General features: G+C 40.2%; 1 protein-coding gene across 1 annotated transcript in view; it reads right to left on the bottom strand.

Moving 5' to 3' along the window:
* Positions 1-1,192: 1,192 nt before the first annotated feature.
* The window catches only part of SULT4A1 (sulfotransferase family 4A member 1), a 20,442-nt gene continuing 5,045 nt past the window's right edge, over positions 1,193-16,589 (bottom strand). Inside the window, exons 2-7 of the mRNA XM_015820202.1 lie at positions 13,531-13,661; positions 10,663-10,743; positions 10,428-10,554; positions 8,550-8,644; positions 6,617-6,755; positions 1,193-1,305 (exon numbers count right to left, since the gene is read on the bottom strand). Of these exons, the coding sequence (XP_015675688.1) occupies positions 1,193-1,305; positions 6,617-6,755; positions 8,550-8,644; positions 10,428-10,554; positions 10,663-10,743; positions 13,531-13,661 (686 nt within the window). The remainder of the gene's footprint in view (positions 1,306-6,616; positions 6,756-8,549; positions 8,645-10,427; positions 10,555-10,662; positions 10,744-13,530; positions 13,662-16,589) is intronic.

Here is a 16,589-nt window from a genome sequence, read left to right as displayed (position 1 = left end):
TGGAACAACGCTCTGAACTCATAGGATTAAGAGTTTTGTGGCAAAATAGGATCCCAACACCAGGAGGGATTTCCAGGACCTTGAAATAAGAGGATAAAAGGCTTAGTGACATCACAGATCAGAGTATTTTTAAGACCTGCCATTTACCCCTCCCTAACTCTTTGTGCATTTTTTAATTCTGTTTGCAAATAGTCTGATTCTGTCCATGCTGCTTAAACCAATCATCTTGTTGCACCAGGTCAAAGTCAGAACTCCAAAAAAGTAGCATCCAAAATATGAAAAGTTCAGGACCTTAATAATATGTCCCACAGAATATAACAAGCCACAGCACAAATTTAGGCACGTGAAGAAAAACAGGTATGCCAGCAGAAAGGTAGAATGTAATATACTCAGGATCAAGAACAACATGAGTGGCACAAAGACCTCAACTATCTCATTAAAAAGTGTGAGTCAAGCAGGGGTATCCATAGTCAAAAAGATTAAGAAGATGGTGTATGTCACCCAGATTCCCTTCTTCAGATGGCTATAAAAATCAAATAAATAAATAAATAAAAAATAAGAAGTACAATTGAAGCTTTGACTGCTTTTATATGCAACTTTTGGACTTTTTCTGGTTCCTCCATAGGCCCGGCATCCATAAGACAATGGAGGAAATAGGGTGTGATTTGAGGCCCATAGTGCAATGTCTTAGGCTTTTACTTACACACACACACACACACACACACACACACACAAACATATCATGGACATTGCTGCTCAATACAACTTATGAGGAAAAGAGAAAAGGGGAAAATCTTTTTGCATGATAAAATTATAGAATTCTTTATTTATGAATCCACTGTATTTTTCAGCTGCCCTGTAACAGTTGCTTTCTGAGTAGATTACATGGATTAGAAATAAAACATACAGAGTGCACTAGACTCATATACCTGCTGCATTTAAAACTTTCAAAGCTATCCAGTAGCTTTTGACTGATCAAACTTGCAATAAATAAATAAATGCTGCTCTATGTAGAGCTTTGGCCTGACCCAGCATCCTCTGAGGTTAACATCCCAATGCAGTGTGTGCCCTTTATTTTTAATATGATACACATAACAAATATGGTACTATGTCCAGCCAGGAATAAATAAATGCAGAAAGCGCTTCTAGCTAGATTCTTTGTATTATACACATGCATTTTCATTTGGCTGTTTTATAAATAAAAATCAAACGTGAGATCACATTTTCCCATCTTCTGCTTGTACACTAAATCAAATTTTTCATTCATCGAGACAGTGAAGATATCTTTCCACAGCCCAATTCGTCCTGAAAGGTAGAAAAAAAAAGAAGGGAACAGAGGGAGGGGAAAATATGCTGATTATTAATAATAAGATGTAGAAGACCTTTCAGGAAAATAAAAACCTGCCATAAATCAGCCTGCAGAATCTTTTGGCCACTTTAAGTCTTGAAAGTGAAATCCCCAGTCCTGCAACAGCAAAAACAAGTCCAAAGGGATGGTTTGCCGTCAGGAGTGTGGGAAGTATACCTTTAACAATCAAAGAATTGGACGTAAAACTTCATACGATCCAGTTCTATCTAAAATGTGAAGACCTGGTTGTTCTGCACCACAACCAGGCACATTGCCTTCACCATCTCTCCATCAATCCTGTCTCAGCATATTCCTCATCTATCATGGTTGAGCTTCCATCTCCCCTGCTTGTTGATATCTCTGAAAACCATGGAAGGGGAGGGCAAAAAAAAAAGGCAAGGTGGGTGGTCCAACTATAGGATTGATGCCCTGCCCCCTTTTCACGCCACTTTTTTGACCCTCCTCCTCCAGAAACAATACTGCTCCAAGCTAGAAGGCTGCATCTTAGTCTTCTGGTTAAGATCAAGCACTGGGTCTGTGTACAATTAAAACAAGAGTTGTTATTACAGCTGCCAACTCCAGGGACGTTTGAAATGCACTGAACTTGTGGAACACTATGGCGATGGCCTTGACGCCATTATGTAAACATCGCCTTAGCCCTGGAAGTGAGGAGACAGTGAGGAAGAAACCAAAGGTCCCTTGATTTTCTTGGATATAAGATGAATAAGAGAAACTGTTATTAGGTTTTCAAGATCCAATTGAATAACAACAAGATCCTTGAACAATGAAGCCGTGTTCCAGTGGTTCTTGTTGGCTTCCTGTCTAGCGTGTCTCAAAGGGTGAACTTCTTGAGAAGCAACCAAGAAGTTGAAAATCAGTGGGCCTGGAGGTAAGTAGCAAGACACTTGTTCCCCTCTTTGCATTTTTTTTTTTTGCTACCTGCTCTTAAGCTCATTAAGGTAAATATAAACCATTTCAAACCACACATGATGTGCAGATATCACAGCAGAGCTTGGATTTGATTTGCCACTTACAGTCCCGAAACGTTAGCTCCCATTGCAATACGATGCAAATACAGTATACGATTCGACTTTCTGATAGCCATTTTGGACAGCTGGTCAAAGAGACACCCACCTGGGTTCATTCATGATTTGATTCATGAAACTGGTTTGGGAGGTTGAGAGGGAAGGAAGGTGAGCTAACCAAGAGCCAGCAACTGAGAGTGAACTTCTGGGCAAAGATCAATAAGCTAAAAGGAAAACAAATAAAAATGAACAAAATGAAGCAAAATAAGCAAGAAAATGTACATTATGATAAACTAAATTAAATTAAGGTAAATTAAAAAATTAAACGGTCCATAGTTTTTTTTTAAATCATGAAAATACATTTAAAGAAAAAGCAAGAAAAACACCTGGGTGTTCAGGATGCATTTGTAAAAAAGAAAAAAAAATAATTACAAGTGTGAGAAAGATGAACAAAATTAAACAAGAAGCAAAAGTGTACACAAAAAGCAGGCAATGTGCAAATGCAATAGATCTGAATACTCGGGGGGGGGGGAGATCTTTTTTATATGGCATTCATTTTGAGGTTAATTTGCTCAAGACCAAATGAAGGAGAACTAAAACAATTCCATATTTTGGTGAACTTTGGTTCTGAGGGGAAAGAAGCAGAGCTATGGCAGGGGAAGCGTCCAAAAAAGTCAAGGGAATGATCATTTCTGTGGGATCAAAGTTCTGCCCCCTTTTATATGTCCATTGCTCCCAGACAGACATTCCTGGAACCATGATTACTCCTGCTGCACACCATCACAAGGATTATTTCTGGTTACCTGGTGTTACAGACGTTAGTGGGAAAAACAAACAAGTATTACAGATGCACAAACTTCTTTTCCTCTCAAAGCAGCTGTTTCAAGTTTCCACTTTTATGAAAGAGTTCCTGCATTCTGGGAAAATTCTGAGATCAAAACAGCTCAATGTGAGTTTAAACAATTCAAGGTCGAAGCATTTCAAATTTGCAATCTTTTGTGAAGAAATAAATAAATTGCACTCGTATCAGGAGCATCGAGATGCTTTACTGGGTTGAAAGGATTAGCTCAGTGGTTCTCAACCTTTTTAATGCCGTGACCCCAACCGGTCGTAAGTCGAGGACTAAACCGGTCGTAAGTCGAGGACTAAACCGGTCGTAAGTCGAGGACTACCCAACCGGTTGTAAGTCGAGGACTTTCCCTGCCCGGGAGCGCCGCGCATGCGTGGTTCCGCCCCCTGCGCCGGCCGAGGCGTATCTGGCAAGCGGCAGAGACGGAGCAGGCCGACCACCAGCTGGCCCAGCCCAAGGGAGGTAAGGCACCTGCGGGAAAAGGGGGAAAAAATGGCGGACAAAAAAAATGGCGGACAGCCTTGCTTGGCCACCCCCATGAAATGGTCAATCGACCCCAAATGGGGTCCCGACCCACAGGTTGAGAACCACTGGATTAGCTGGTGACATCAACATTGCCCAGGGGACAGACGCCAGTTAGGAGCTTCCTTCATGTCCCCATCAAGGAGCTGGAGTGAAGGATGGGAGCTCAACCCCGCCTCAAGGCCGCCCTCGGGTCTCAAACATGGGCTTGCTAACCTCCAACCCAGCGTCCTAACTATTCGAGCCACCATGCTTCTGAGCACCAATAAATAAGTAACCATGATAGCGAGGTCTCTGGCACAAACTAGCTGTGTCAGTGTGAGGAAGAAGGTATGTGTCAGCCATTAGAAAATCATAAATTTAGCCCAGAAAAAAAAAACCAGGAAAAGGTGAGAAAGAAATCAAGATAAACGCACTTTGATATAAAAAGGAGGGAGGAGAATGCTATCAGGCTTTCAAGATTCTGTTATTACACCCTATATGAGGGGTAGGCAACCTTGGCTCTTTTATGACTTGTGGACTTCAACTCCCAGAATTCCTGAGCCAGCCATGCTGAGGGGAAAGGGAGAGGTTTCCATGCTGGCTCAGGAATTCTGGGAGTTGAAGTCCACGAATCATAAAGCGGCCTAGGCCTAGGCCAGAGGTAGGCAACCTTGGCTCTTTTATGACTCGTGGACTTCAACTCCCAGAATTCCTGAGCCAGCCATGCTGAGGGGAAAGGGAGAGGTTTCCAAGCTGAGCCATGCTGGCTCAGGAATTCTGGGAGTTGAAGTCCACGAGTCATAAAAGAGCCAAGGTTGCCTACCCCTGCCCTATATCAAGGTCTGCAGGCAGTCCTTGACATACAATCATAGTTGGGATAGGATTTCCAATCATAATTCCTTACTGTTGAAAGCCAAGGCACCATTGTGACTGGACCCAATTTTATATTTTTTTATGGTGGCGGTTAAGCGAATCCACTGTGGTTAAGTGAATTCCTATGACAATAAAAGGACCTATATATTTAAGACTTAGTTTTTTACAAGGTATAATTTGTCCACAAAATACTTGAACCTTAAAATACCTTGTAAAAAAAACTAGGTCCTAAATTTATAGGTCCTTTTACTGTCATAAGAATCATCAATCCGGTCACTGTCAAATTGCAATTGCCAAAGGGGTTTTAACCGGACTTATCCAATGTTTCATTGTAGCTTATTAAAGCCGGTTCAAGGTTCAAGAATGAGGCTGATCGAGAAACTACCTCCCCTTCCAATTCTGGGTAAGGGGAAAGGGCATTATGAGAGTGACAGTGAAGGGGAGGATGGCCCAATGGCAAGTGGTCCTATTTCCTTGATGACTACCAGAGTCACAGTAAGACACACATACAAACACATCCTTCCAAATGGGCCTTTCTTTACTAGAAGCAAATAACATTAAAAAAAAATCGTGGTCACATTTTAAAACAGCCATAAAACAGCTTTATGAATCATAAAGCACCCCGTTGAGGAACCATCATAATTTCAAAGAGCTGTTAAGCAAATGGTTGTAAGTTGAGGACTATCTTTTTCATTATGGCATCTTTTTCCTGATCTAGCCTACCTCAAACACTGACACAGTAGCACTTCAGTGGATTTTATACAGGTTGTCCTCAACTTACAACAGTTCATTTAGTGACTGTTCAAAGTTACAACGGTACTGGAAAAAAGCAACTTAGAACCGTTTTTCACAATTACGATCTTTGCAACATTCCCATGATCACGTGATCAAAGTTCAGATGCTTGGCAACTGCTTTCTATTTAGGACCGTTGCTTTGTCCCGGGATCATGTGATCACCTTTTAGGATCTTCTGACAAGCAAAGTCAGTGGGGAAACCAGGTTCACTTAACCACTGGATTACTAATTTATCAACTGCAGTGATTCACTTAATAACTGTGGCAAGAAATGGGGCAAAACTCACTTAACAAATGTCTCACTTAACAACCACAATTTTGGGCTCCATTGTGGTCGTAAGTTGAGGACTGCCTGTACATCAAAGTCCTCTGATCAGTGGTGGGATTCAAATATGTGAACAACTGGTTCTCTGTGTGGATGCCGCTTCCGGAAGTCCAGTCTGGGCCTGGGCAACAAAAAATTAGCTACCGGTTCTGCCGAAGTGGTGCAAACCAGTTGAATCCCATCACTGCCTCTGATCACATGGTAAGAGAAGGACCAGTTTAAAAGTTTACAAGCAGAAGAGAAGTGCAAATTTGCCAAGCACCATCCAGACATCCATGAGTTCGCTATGGTCCTCTAACAAAACAGCAGACTTCTCAGTCTTGGCAACTTAAGACTTCAATTCCCAGAATTCCCTAACAAGTCCACACATCTTAAAGTTGCCAAAATTAAGAAATCCTGGCTTAGATGCTTATGGTCCCCTGTCCCTATGTCTTTAAGCCAGCGTTTCCCAACCTCAGCAGCTTTTAGATTTATTGAGTTTTGGGACTTGAAGTCATGAAGTTGCCAAAACTGGGAAGAAAACAAATTCATACATTCAGGGTTCTAAATTATGATTCTTCTAGTGATAACAACTGCATGTTTTAAATCCCTCAGAATTAAACAAAAACAAGTCTAAGACCCACAAGATTTGGAGGCCCCCTGAATGATAGCTTACCACGATCAGCAAATGCACCTTTCCCCCCATCTACCCTCTGATTTTTTATTTTATTTTTTAGCTTCAGACTGAACCACCATGGTTCAGATTCATAGCCCAATTCTTCGTCTTCAAAATGCTCTAACCAATTAATGCTGAAAAAGGACAGCTACTACACGTTCCACTCTGGAAGGGTCATAAAAGTGGGTTACCATTAAACCCATTTCACCTGTGCAAATGCTTGCAAAGTGTCTCACACCTACCCCTGCCCACTGCAAGGGCATCAGCATTGCAGCACTGATCAATGAGCTGGTGACAATGTTCAACCATTGATTCCAACTGTGCTTTGTCGTAGGCGATGCCCAAGAACCTCGCTAGTTGTTCAACTAGGGTTGCAAGATCCTGTGGAAGAAGAGGATATTGACTAGCAGAGATTAGTCAAAAAGAAGACAGTTCAGAAAATACATTCCGGTTACCAGTAATTGCTCCCCCCTCCCCAAAAAATGTTGATAGTGGCTTAGGAATAGCAGCTTCTTATATATGTTAAATCATCCCTTATTTTAGGTGGAACAGTAGGGAAAAATGGAATAGGCCATTGAATCACCCCGAGTTCAATTCCCCAAAGAGCACTGGGGCTTGAATATGGCACTTGTCTCCAAGGTTTTAAAATAGCTTGGTCATTTTCTGAGTTCATTAGGGAAACTGCAGAATCAAGACCAAAGCCACCATATTGCCATAATATGCGAAGGGGTCTTCTGAATAATTGGCAGCAGCAAGCGTTTGAAGACAGAGATATGTGCCAAACTTCCTGAAATGTCCTAATTATGAGTTGTGCTATTTTAATCTCAGAAAGGGTTATTATGCTGCTGGAGTTGCAGCATTGGAAGTTCTCATCCCAACTTTGTCAGATGTGATCTCAAAATGGAAGGTCCCAACAGCAAGACTGAGGCTAAGAAGGTCCCTGTGTTTACTGAGAAACGCTTCCACGGAAGTTGGAATGGGGCTGCTTCACCTGCATCCACTTTTGGAATTTTCACTGCTGGTACATCAACATGGACATCAAACATGAAAATCGAAATGTAGCTACAACTGCTATAAAGCCCCATTACTTTGTCAATGCTCCTCAAATTGCAATGTCATTGATTTATGTGCAAGTCAACTATGTGCAAATCCAGTAGAGGAGCAAACAATTGATCTTATTCCTCAAATAAATACAAACATCTGGTTGTTCAACTCTGGGGGTTAAAAATAGCATGCCATTTCATTGCAGAAGTAGAACTTGAACAATTTTTCTAAAAAAAACCCCACCCCATGTTCTTCTTGCTCCTTGCTCCTTCAGTGCCTCTGTGTAAATAGAATTTTAAATCTATTTTCTTCCATTTACTGCATTTTAGTTTTTGTAAAGCAACCAAAGGCATTTTCACAAATTGCAAGTAATCACCACAATAATGAATCAAAATAGCCATTCATAAAGAGCAGATTAAAATAGAAGCGAAGCATAATCTGTCCGAACAGCTGGACAAATCCTAAAAGCTAAAATCAAAATTAAAATTTTAGTGGGGGTTTTGTATGGGGTACTTTTAGAGCGGGCCTGTTATTTAATTTGATTTTAGAACAGAAACTCGTGTATATTTATCATGGTTTTATTATCGCCTGTTCACCGCCCTGATATATATATATATATATAAATAATAAAATAAAATAAAATAAAATAAAATAAAAAAATAAAATAAAATAAAATAAAATAAAATAATAAAATAAAATAAAATAATAAAATAAAATAATAAAATAAAATAAAATAAAATAAAATAAAATAAAATAAAATAAAATAAAATAAAATAAAATAATAAAATAAAATAAAATAAAATGAAGGAAATTGTGCCCTTAAAGTTTAAAACAGGAGGGGGAAAATTAGAAAATTATACAAACATCTGTTTTGTTAAAGTTATTAACTTATTTGTCTGATAGCCCAGGAACAAACGGCTGACCAAACTATGAAAATAATAAAACTTTGGATTGTAAGTGATATTAATTAACCAAGATTAAATTCCAAGAGGGGGAAACCCCTCACTCCTCACTCCCATCTCTGTCTCCTGTGAAGTTTGTGGTCTTACTTCAAAGGAACCAAGGGGGGGGGGTTGAAACTCCTCTTGTTTACAGGTTGGGGGAAAGTCTTTGATATGCTTGGATAATTACCTTGTGCATATCTTCATATTTGACAAAGAGCACATTGGAATCCATATGATGCTGCCAAAATTCCTGGACATGTTCAAACCATGAACCATAACCTACTATAGAGACAGAAAATACAATAGCTAGTACTCAAGATTATTATTTTTTTTAAAAAAAAAAATTGTTATTGGGCAAACATTCACTGAAATTAAAAAAAACACCTCATTATACTGAATTTACATTTTGTTCTCAAAATATGACTGGTTTATTCCTAACAAAAATCCGACCAAAGAAAATAACTCCAATTGGCCTTACTCCCACAATCACAGCACGGCAAACTTATCTTGTACCATTCCTGGATTTCCCAGGAGGGCATGGTATCGTGGGCATCACTGGGGTCAACTTTTCCCCCTTTCTAAAATTGCTCGATGGCAGGAAAAAAGTAGACTCCTTGAGACACAAAAAAAATCTGATTCCCCCAAACGTGACCTGGACTGGAGACCTCACCCTGGGGAAGAAAGTCTGAATGGTCTAAAGACCTTTAGAAGAGAAGTGGACCATTCAGACTTTCTTCCCCAGGATGAGTTCCTTAGTCCAGGTCAAGTTTGGGAGAAGCAGACTTTTTGTGCCTCAAGGAGTCTACTTTTTGCCCTGCCATCAAGCAAACAAACTGCTACCATTTGCAGTGGAGGAAGTGATTTGGAACAGGAGAGGACCTTTCCAGAGTCTTCCCTGCTCAGATCTATGTCTTGACCAGCAGAGATTCACAGGGAGGGAAGTTTTCCTGGATAACTGTTTCCTCATGAGGAAACAGTGGTTGCAGTCAAGCATTATGTTCTCAGGGGCATCTGAGGAAGGACTCAAAGTGTGTCAGATGTGGGCACAGTGCCACAATCAAAGCCTCCCCTTTTGTACATTACTGGATCATACAAAACCGCCAGGGTTTGATAGTGATTCAAAGCCTGCTGTCTCACAGATTTTGTCCTGCTCCAAGAAACAGATGGTCCTCGATTTATGACCATTTCTTCAACAATCAATGAAAATTATCACTTGAAGGACCAATCCTCACACTTACAGTGTCCCTTCGGCCATCTGATCGCAATCAGGACACTTGACAATTAGCTTGGAATTAGAACAGTTGCAGCGTCCTGATTCACATAATCACTATTTGCAACCTTCCTACCCAGCTTCTCACAGGCAAAGTCAATGGGAAAGCTGGCAGGGAAGATCACAGGTCATGATCACATGATGCCTTGCTTAGCAATCACAGCAAAAAGGTCGTAAAGTTGTGTGCAGTCACATGATGCCTCACTTAACAACCTCACAATGATTAATTTCTCGGTCCCAATTGTGGCTGCCTGTCAAGGATTCTCTGTACATCTAACCCTCTCCAAATGACTCAATGGGGCCTAGATGTGTCCATACCCAACCTGCAATTTGCCAGCCAACATTCCCTTTGGCTCTTGGAGCTGGAGAGGTCACCCTGCTAATTCAGAGCTCCTCGTGTCCTCAAAGCTCAGAGAACATCTCCCCTCATCTCTTAGATCAGGGGTAGGCAACCTCGGCTCTTTTATGACTCGTGGACTTCAACTCCCAGAATTCCTGAGCCAGCCATGCTGAGGGGAAAGGGAGAGGTTTCCATGCTGAGCCATGCTGGCTCAGGAATTCTGGGAGTTGAAGTCCACGAGTCATAAAAGAGCCGAGGTTGCCTACCCCTGCCTTAGATCAAGGCTGACTGGGGAATTCTAGGAGTTGAAGTACACATATCTTAAACGTTGCTGGGGTTGAGAGAGACTGCTTTAAGTGGCAAGTTAATGCCGCAAGCCACATGTCCTATGGTTCCTGCATGATGTAAAACAGAGAGAAAGATCCCGCCTTACAAAACAGATGGGAAATTCTTACACTTATCGTTCATAAACCGCCGACAGAACTCCTGAAACGTTCCTCTGTAGCTCATAGTTCGCAGGGAGCGATGAAACTGATAATAAGATACGACCAGGTCTTTGGGGTTACGAGCCATGTATATGATCTAGGGAGATGAAAAGCAATTCATTGGGCAGAATGCTCCCTCCGTCCCATCTCCCTAGGTCAGAACACCTGCAGAGGACAGGTAACACAGAGGACCAGTGAAGTCTACCTTGGATTCGCCACTATGCAGGTCAGAAGGCAAGAAGCGGTATGGCAGGTGGCTTTTGATCAGACGTGGAGATGTCAGTTCCTGTAATGTGCAGGGAAGAACATTAAGGCTCAGGGCTGACAAAGGCCAGCCTAATAAATGCTCAAATGTATTCCCTCCCCCCCCAATGGTGGGATTCAAATATGTGAACAACCGGTTTTCTGTGTGGATGCCACTTCCAGAAATCCATTCTGGGCCTGGGCAACAAAAAATTAACTACCAGTTCTTCCGAACTGGTGCGTACTGGCTGAATCCCACCACTATCCCCCCAAAAAAAACATAAAAAAGAGGTGAAAAGGAATTAACAAAAAGCCAATAGATTATGCTTTTTCTGTGTGTATCTGGGGAGCTGAAAGGTCTAATAAGCCAGTGTTTCTCAATCTTGGCAGCTTAGAGGAGTGGACTTCAACTCCCAGAATTCCTCAGCCAGCAGAGGTTGAAGTCCACAACTCATAAAGTTGTGAAGGATGGAAAACACTGGTCTAAAGTGTCAAGTTTCAGGGCAACCATGGCATCAGCACCTTGTTGGATTTCTGTCTATTTGCCACCCAGACATATCTCATTTTCCTCCTTCTGATCTTGCAGAACAGCTTGGAGCCAGGACTGAGTATCAACCCACGTAAAAGAGCTGCATACCAAAACAAGTGGGACTGTCTCAGTTCACTTAGCAGGAATACATTTGTACAAGTGTTTTGGATGAGGGTGCTGGGGGACATTTATTAAATCTGCATATGACACCAAGTGGAAAATTTGAAACTGGGCAGGAAAAGAGTAAAACAGCAATATATTTGAAAGGCATCTGGGTATCCTTCTCAACCACAAGTTAAGCATGAGCCAGCAGTGTGATGCATTCATTAAAAAAGCAAGGGCTATTTTGGGGTGCGTTAATTGCAGCAGAGTCCTGGAAGTAAATGTTCCTCTCAACTCTATCCTGGTCAGTTTCCCACTTGGAATTCAAGGTTTAAAGTCCAATAATGTAATCGAGAAATTGGAATTTAGAGGAGGGTTACAAAGATGGTGGAAGATCTGGAAATCAAGCCGTCGGAGGAAAGGTTGAAGGATCTTGGCATATTTTGCTTTCAAAATAGACAATTGAGGAGAGATATGGAAGCACTCTTCAAGGACTTGAAGGGTTTTGTAGAGAAAAAGATGCAAAGGATCAGTACATAATCAGTGGGTCCAAGAATCACTTGGAAGGAGGTTCAGGTTTGATCTTCTTGACTGTACAACTATCAGGTAGCAGAAGTTGCTGCTGTGTGATCTGTGTGACCTCATAGATCACTTACATATTTATGGCTTAAATGGCAAGAATTAATCCTCTGGAGAGATGTTAATCTCCCTTTCTGATTTAGGCTGACAATGCTGAATTGTATTCACCCAAAAGACAACACTGTTGGACAGGACTGGGTTCATTTGTAGGAAAATATGACTCACTGTAAGCCTTTTTATTCATTTTCTAGTAAAGTGAAAGGTCAAAGGTTTCAAAGAAAAATAACCCCTCCATTTTCATAAGAAAAGGTTTTGTCTTTTATGGGAATAATCTGGATTCATTAATGTTTGCAATCTTGTTCTCTGAAAAAGTGAGTCTCCTTATCTTAGTTAGAAAGAGTTTACATTTAGAGTTTCCAGACCTAACATCAATGCCAAACTGAAACATTACATGACATTTACCCAATCTATTAATTTATTAAATTTTGGTCCATGAAGTTGAAAAACCTCAGTGCCACACGTGTCCTTAAACTTTGCCCACTTTGAACATAATCATTGGCAACTGAGCCCAGCCTAAAACAAGCTTTCCTTTTGCTAAATCAGTGGCAGATCTGGGCTGACTGGATCACATTTGGTTAATCCTTGGAAGGGAGACCAACCAGGAAATCCCAGAGTTATAGACTAAAAAGAGAAGTTGAAAAACACTTTGGGAAGAGACAATGTCAAATTGCTTCCATGTTGCTGTCAAGAAGATCATAGAGGTCATGAGGTCATCACTGAGATAATTTCAAAGAAACCTTTCTCTTTAAAAAGCAACTCTATCGTCACAATAGGCTGGAAAATCCATGGATCTCCAGGGGAAGAAGTTATTGTTTAACAGGTAAGTCCATCACACTTTTACACCTCCAGAATTTTGACTTCATGTCCCATTGATCTGAAGCACAGCAATTGAAATGAAAAAGTCGCTGGTCACAAGTTTTACAGTTTCACAAAACATGAAAGACAATGAAAGAGCTAATGCTGACCTGCATTCCTATTTGATTGCAACTTAGGCCCATAAAATAATAGGAAATTATTTTATAGGCCTAAATTGCAATCAAATAGGAATGCAGGTCAGCAGTAGTCCTGCAGTAGGAAATGGACAGCCATTTGTCTGAAATGATATAGGGTTTCCTGCCTGAGCAGGGGGTTGGACTAGATGACCTCCAAGATCCCTTCCAACTTTATTATTATTATTATTATTTTATAGGAATAGGAAAAGATGGCCTGTCAAATTTTAAATTTTGAGGCATAGACACTTTCTTTTTATACATTACATATTTGCAAAATCTGTTGTTTTTTTTAATCACTCAGATTTTTTTAATCGCTCAGTGTTCTGGTTCTCTCTGCAACAGGTAAAAGTATCTTTAGAATAGAATCTTTAGTCAGAGTCTCCTGCATTTAATGAAATATATGTGATGTTATGTACCATCTGAAAGCATTAAAACCATTAAAAACATTCATAATGATGAATTATTCCAATACATCAAGGAATCAAACAGGTCTTGAAAACAAAAGTGCAGCCAAGCATCAACAAAATAATTTCAAAAGCTTAACACAGATCTGAGAATTCATCTGTACCTTGATAATGTCCAGACCAGGTTGAGGATATTCTAAGACTGGAAGCTGCTCATCTATGTTCATTAATCCAATTTCATCAGGATCTGCTCCTTGGCTCACAAGATACACCACTTCCTGCAATAAACTTGTGCCTGCAAATTATTGAGAAAAATAATAAGACAAAATACAGCTTTCCAAGAAAGAGAAAGTTCTCTACTATCAATAGATAGTACACTATCTTCAGATCTTCTTGCATCATACTGCAATGTATACTTCCCCAACCTAATCATCTCCAGATGTGATGAACTTCAAAACTTTTTTGTGCCTAGAGTGGACGGCTATATAAATTCTTTAAATGAAAGCCATAATTTCATCTAGAGTAGTCTTTGGAATTATAGGGAAAACTCCAAAAGATAACAAAATAACAGAGTTGGAAGGGACTTTGGAGGTCTTCTAGTCCAATCCCCTACTCAAACAGGAAACCCTGTACCATTTCAGACCAATGATTATCCAATCTCTTCTTTAAAATCTCCAGTGTTGGACTATCAACAACTTCTGGAGGCAAGTCATTCCACTGAGTAATTGTTCTAACTGTTAGGAAATTTCTCCTTAGTTCTAGTTTAACAACCGGGTTACTAACTTAACAACTGCAGTGATTAGCTTAACAATTGTGGAAGAAATGTCCTAAAATGGGGCAAAACTCACTTAACAAGTGTCTCATTTAACAACAGAAATTTTGGGCTCAATTACAGTCGTAAGTCGAGGACTATCTGTACTCAGTGGCAGAGAGGGCAGAAGCTGCCTTCTTGGGTTGTTTTTTTTTGTTCTTAGCATGACATGCTGCCATCACTCTTGTCCTTCCTTTTTAATTTCTTTATGCGTTCTGTTTGAATAAAGACTTCCAATTCATTTTTCTTGGTATGTTCAGTTTGAATAGAGAATTTAATGGGAGTTTTCCTGTTCACCATTGGAACTCGCATTTTATCTTGTGTGGGAGTGTCTGGAGTTTGAGTGGCTTGGTTTGCCTGCAGGGTCTTCATTTTTTCCTGAAGTAATCCCACCAGTAATCCAATCACATATAATTTGAGTCTTCTTTAGTTGGAACTACAAACATTGCACACACACTTTGTATATAGCAGTACTGTTACCTTCTTTCCCTGTAATAATAATAATAATAATAATAATAATAATAATAATAATAATAATAATAATAATAATAATAATAATAATAATAATAATAATAATAATAATAATAATAATAAAGTTGGAAGGGACCTTGGAGGTCATCTAGTCCAACCCCCTGCTCAGGCAAGAAACCCTACACCATTTCGGACAGATGGCTGTCCAGTCTCTTCTTTAAAACTTCCAGTGTTGGAGCATTCACCACTTCTGGAGGCAGGTTGTTCCACTGGTTAATTGTTCTCACTGTCAGGAAGTTTCTCCTTAGTTCTAGGTTGCTTCTCTCCTTGATTAGTTTCCATCCGTTGCTTCTTGTCCTGCCCTCAGGCGCTTTGGAGAATAGCTTGACTCCCTCTTCTTTGTGGCTGCCCCTGAGATATTGGAACACTGCTATTATGTCCCCCCTCGTCCTTCTCTTCGTTAAACTAGACATACCCAATTCCAGCAACCGTTCCTCATATGTTTTAGCCTCCAGTCCCCTAATCATCTTTGTTGCTCTTCTCTGTCTCAGCATCTTCTTCATATAAAAATTATTTGTACTGTAGTTTTTTTTATAACTCCATAGAGGTAGAAGTCTTTAATAAAAGGTAGATAACATATAAAATGACAGAAAAGAACATAAAAATACATATAAAAATCCCAAAAATATAAAACATATATGTGTATCTCACGTATGTCCTTCTGTATTAGAAATATATAAGAATAAAATAAAATAAAAAATAAAGATACACACCTATCCATACAAGTAAATTTATACTTTAAAATAACCCATATTATGATTTGTGTGGTTGGGGGTTTAGCACATGAAAAGTTTGTATCCTCAGGTTTAACTCAAGTAGTTTCAGCTTTATAAGCAACCGGAGAACCAACGAGAATTGCTCTAAATTTACACTAATGGCTGCAGTTTATAAAATAATTTTCTCTGAAGCTTGGAAGAAATCAAGTAGAAGCTTTTAGTACTGGCAGCAGGTCATAAATATTTCAAATGTGCAACTTTGGAAAGCAATAAAGATGCATCCAGCTGGTCTAATCTGGCTTTTGCATGCTATTGTAGCTTCTCTACTACATTCAATTAAATCTTTGCCAGAATCGGGAGAAATCCTTCATAGCAAAAATGACTGGATGGTAGAATAAACAGAGGTAAACAAACATATAGATGTGAAACTTCTGGGCCTTCAAGCCATCCTTTTTTTTTTCTGCTGGCCTATGTGACAATCTGTTTAGTCTTACAATGTACAATTGACTTCTCTAAGAATGAACTGGATCAGGGGTAGGCAACCTTGGCTCTTTTATGACTCGTGGACTTCAACTCCCAGAATTCCTGAGCCAGCCACGCTGAGGGGAAAGGGAGAGTTTCCAAGCTGAGCCATGCTGGCTCAAGAATTCTGGGAGTTGAAGTCCACGAATCATAAAAGAGCCAAGGTTGCCTACCCCTGAACTTCTCAGTCATAAGCTGTGATTTATAAGCTGCAATGCCTCAATGAACATATTAGGATTCCATGTGTTCTGAAAAATTAAACTTTTTGATCCTATAACCTTTTCAGGGTTTTGTACTTATTGGAGAAGGCTTATGTTTTAAAAATCCAATGGCTTTTAAAATATAAAAATATTTTTTAAAATATCAATGGCATTCTAATATACTTGACCATCTTCTGATGTTCTCCTGACAGGATGGACTCCATTTCACGTGACTTTCAGCCAATACGCTGATGATACTCAGCTGTACATCTCCACCCCGGGTCACCCCAACGATGCCCTTGACGTGATGGCCCGTTGCCTGGAGGCCGTACGGGTCTGGATGGGAAGGAACAGACTCAGACTCAACCCTTCCAAGACCGAGTGGCTGTGGCTGCCGGCGCCCCGGCATAGTCAGTTGGTTCCATCGCTGTCTATAGGGGGCG

This window comes from Protobothrops mucrosquamatus, unplaced genomic scaffold (genome assembly GCF_001527695.2).
Source record: "Protobothrops mucrosquamatus isolate PMUCROS unplaced genomic scaffold, P.Mucros_1.0 scaffold1087, whole genome shotgun sequence".
NCBI classification, from domain to species: domain Eukaryota; kingdom Metazoa; phylum Chordata; class Lepidosauria; order Squamata; family Viperidae; genus Protobothrops; species Protobothrops mucrosquamatus.
This window is presented reverse-complemented; position numbering and strand designations above follow the sequence as displayed.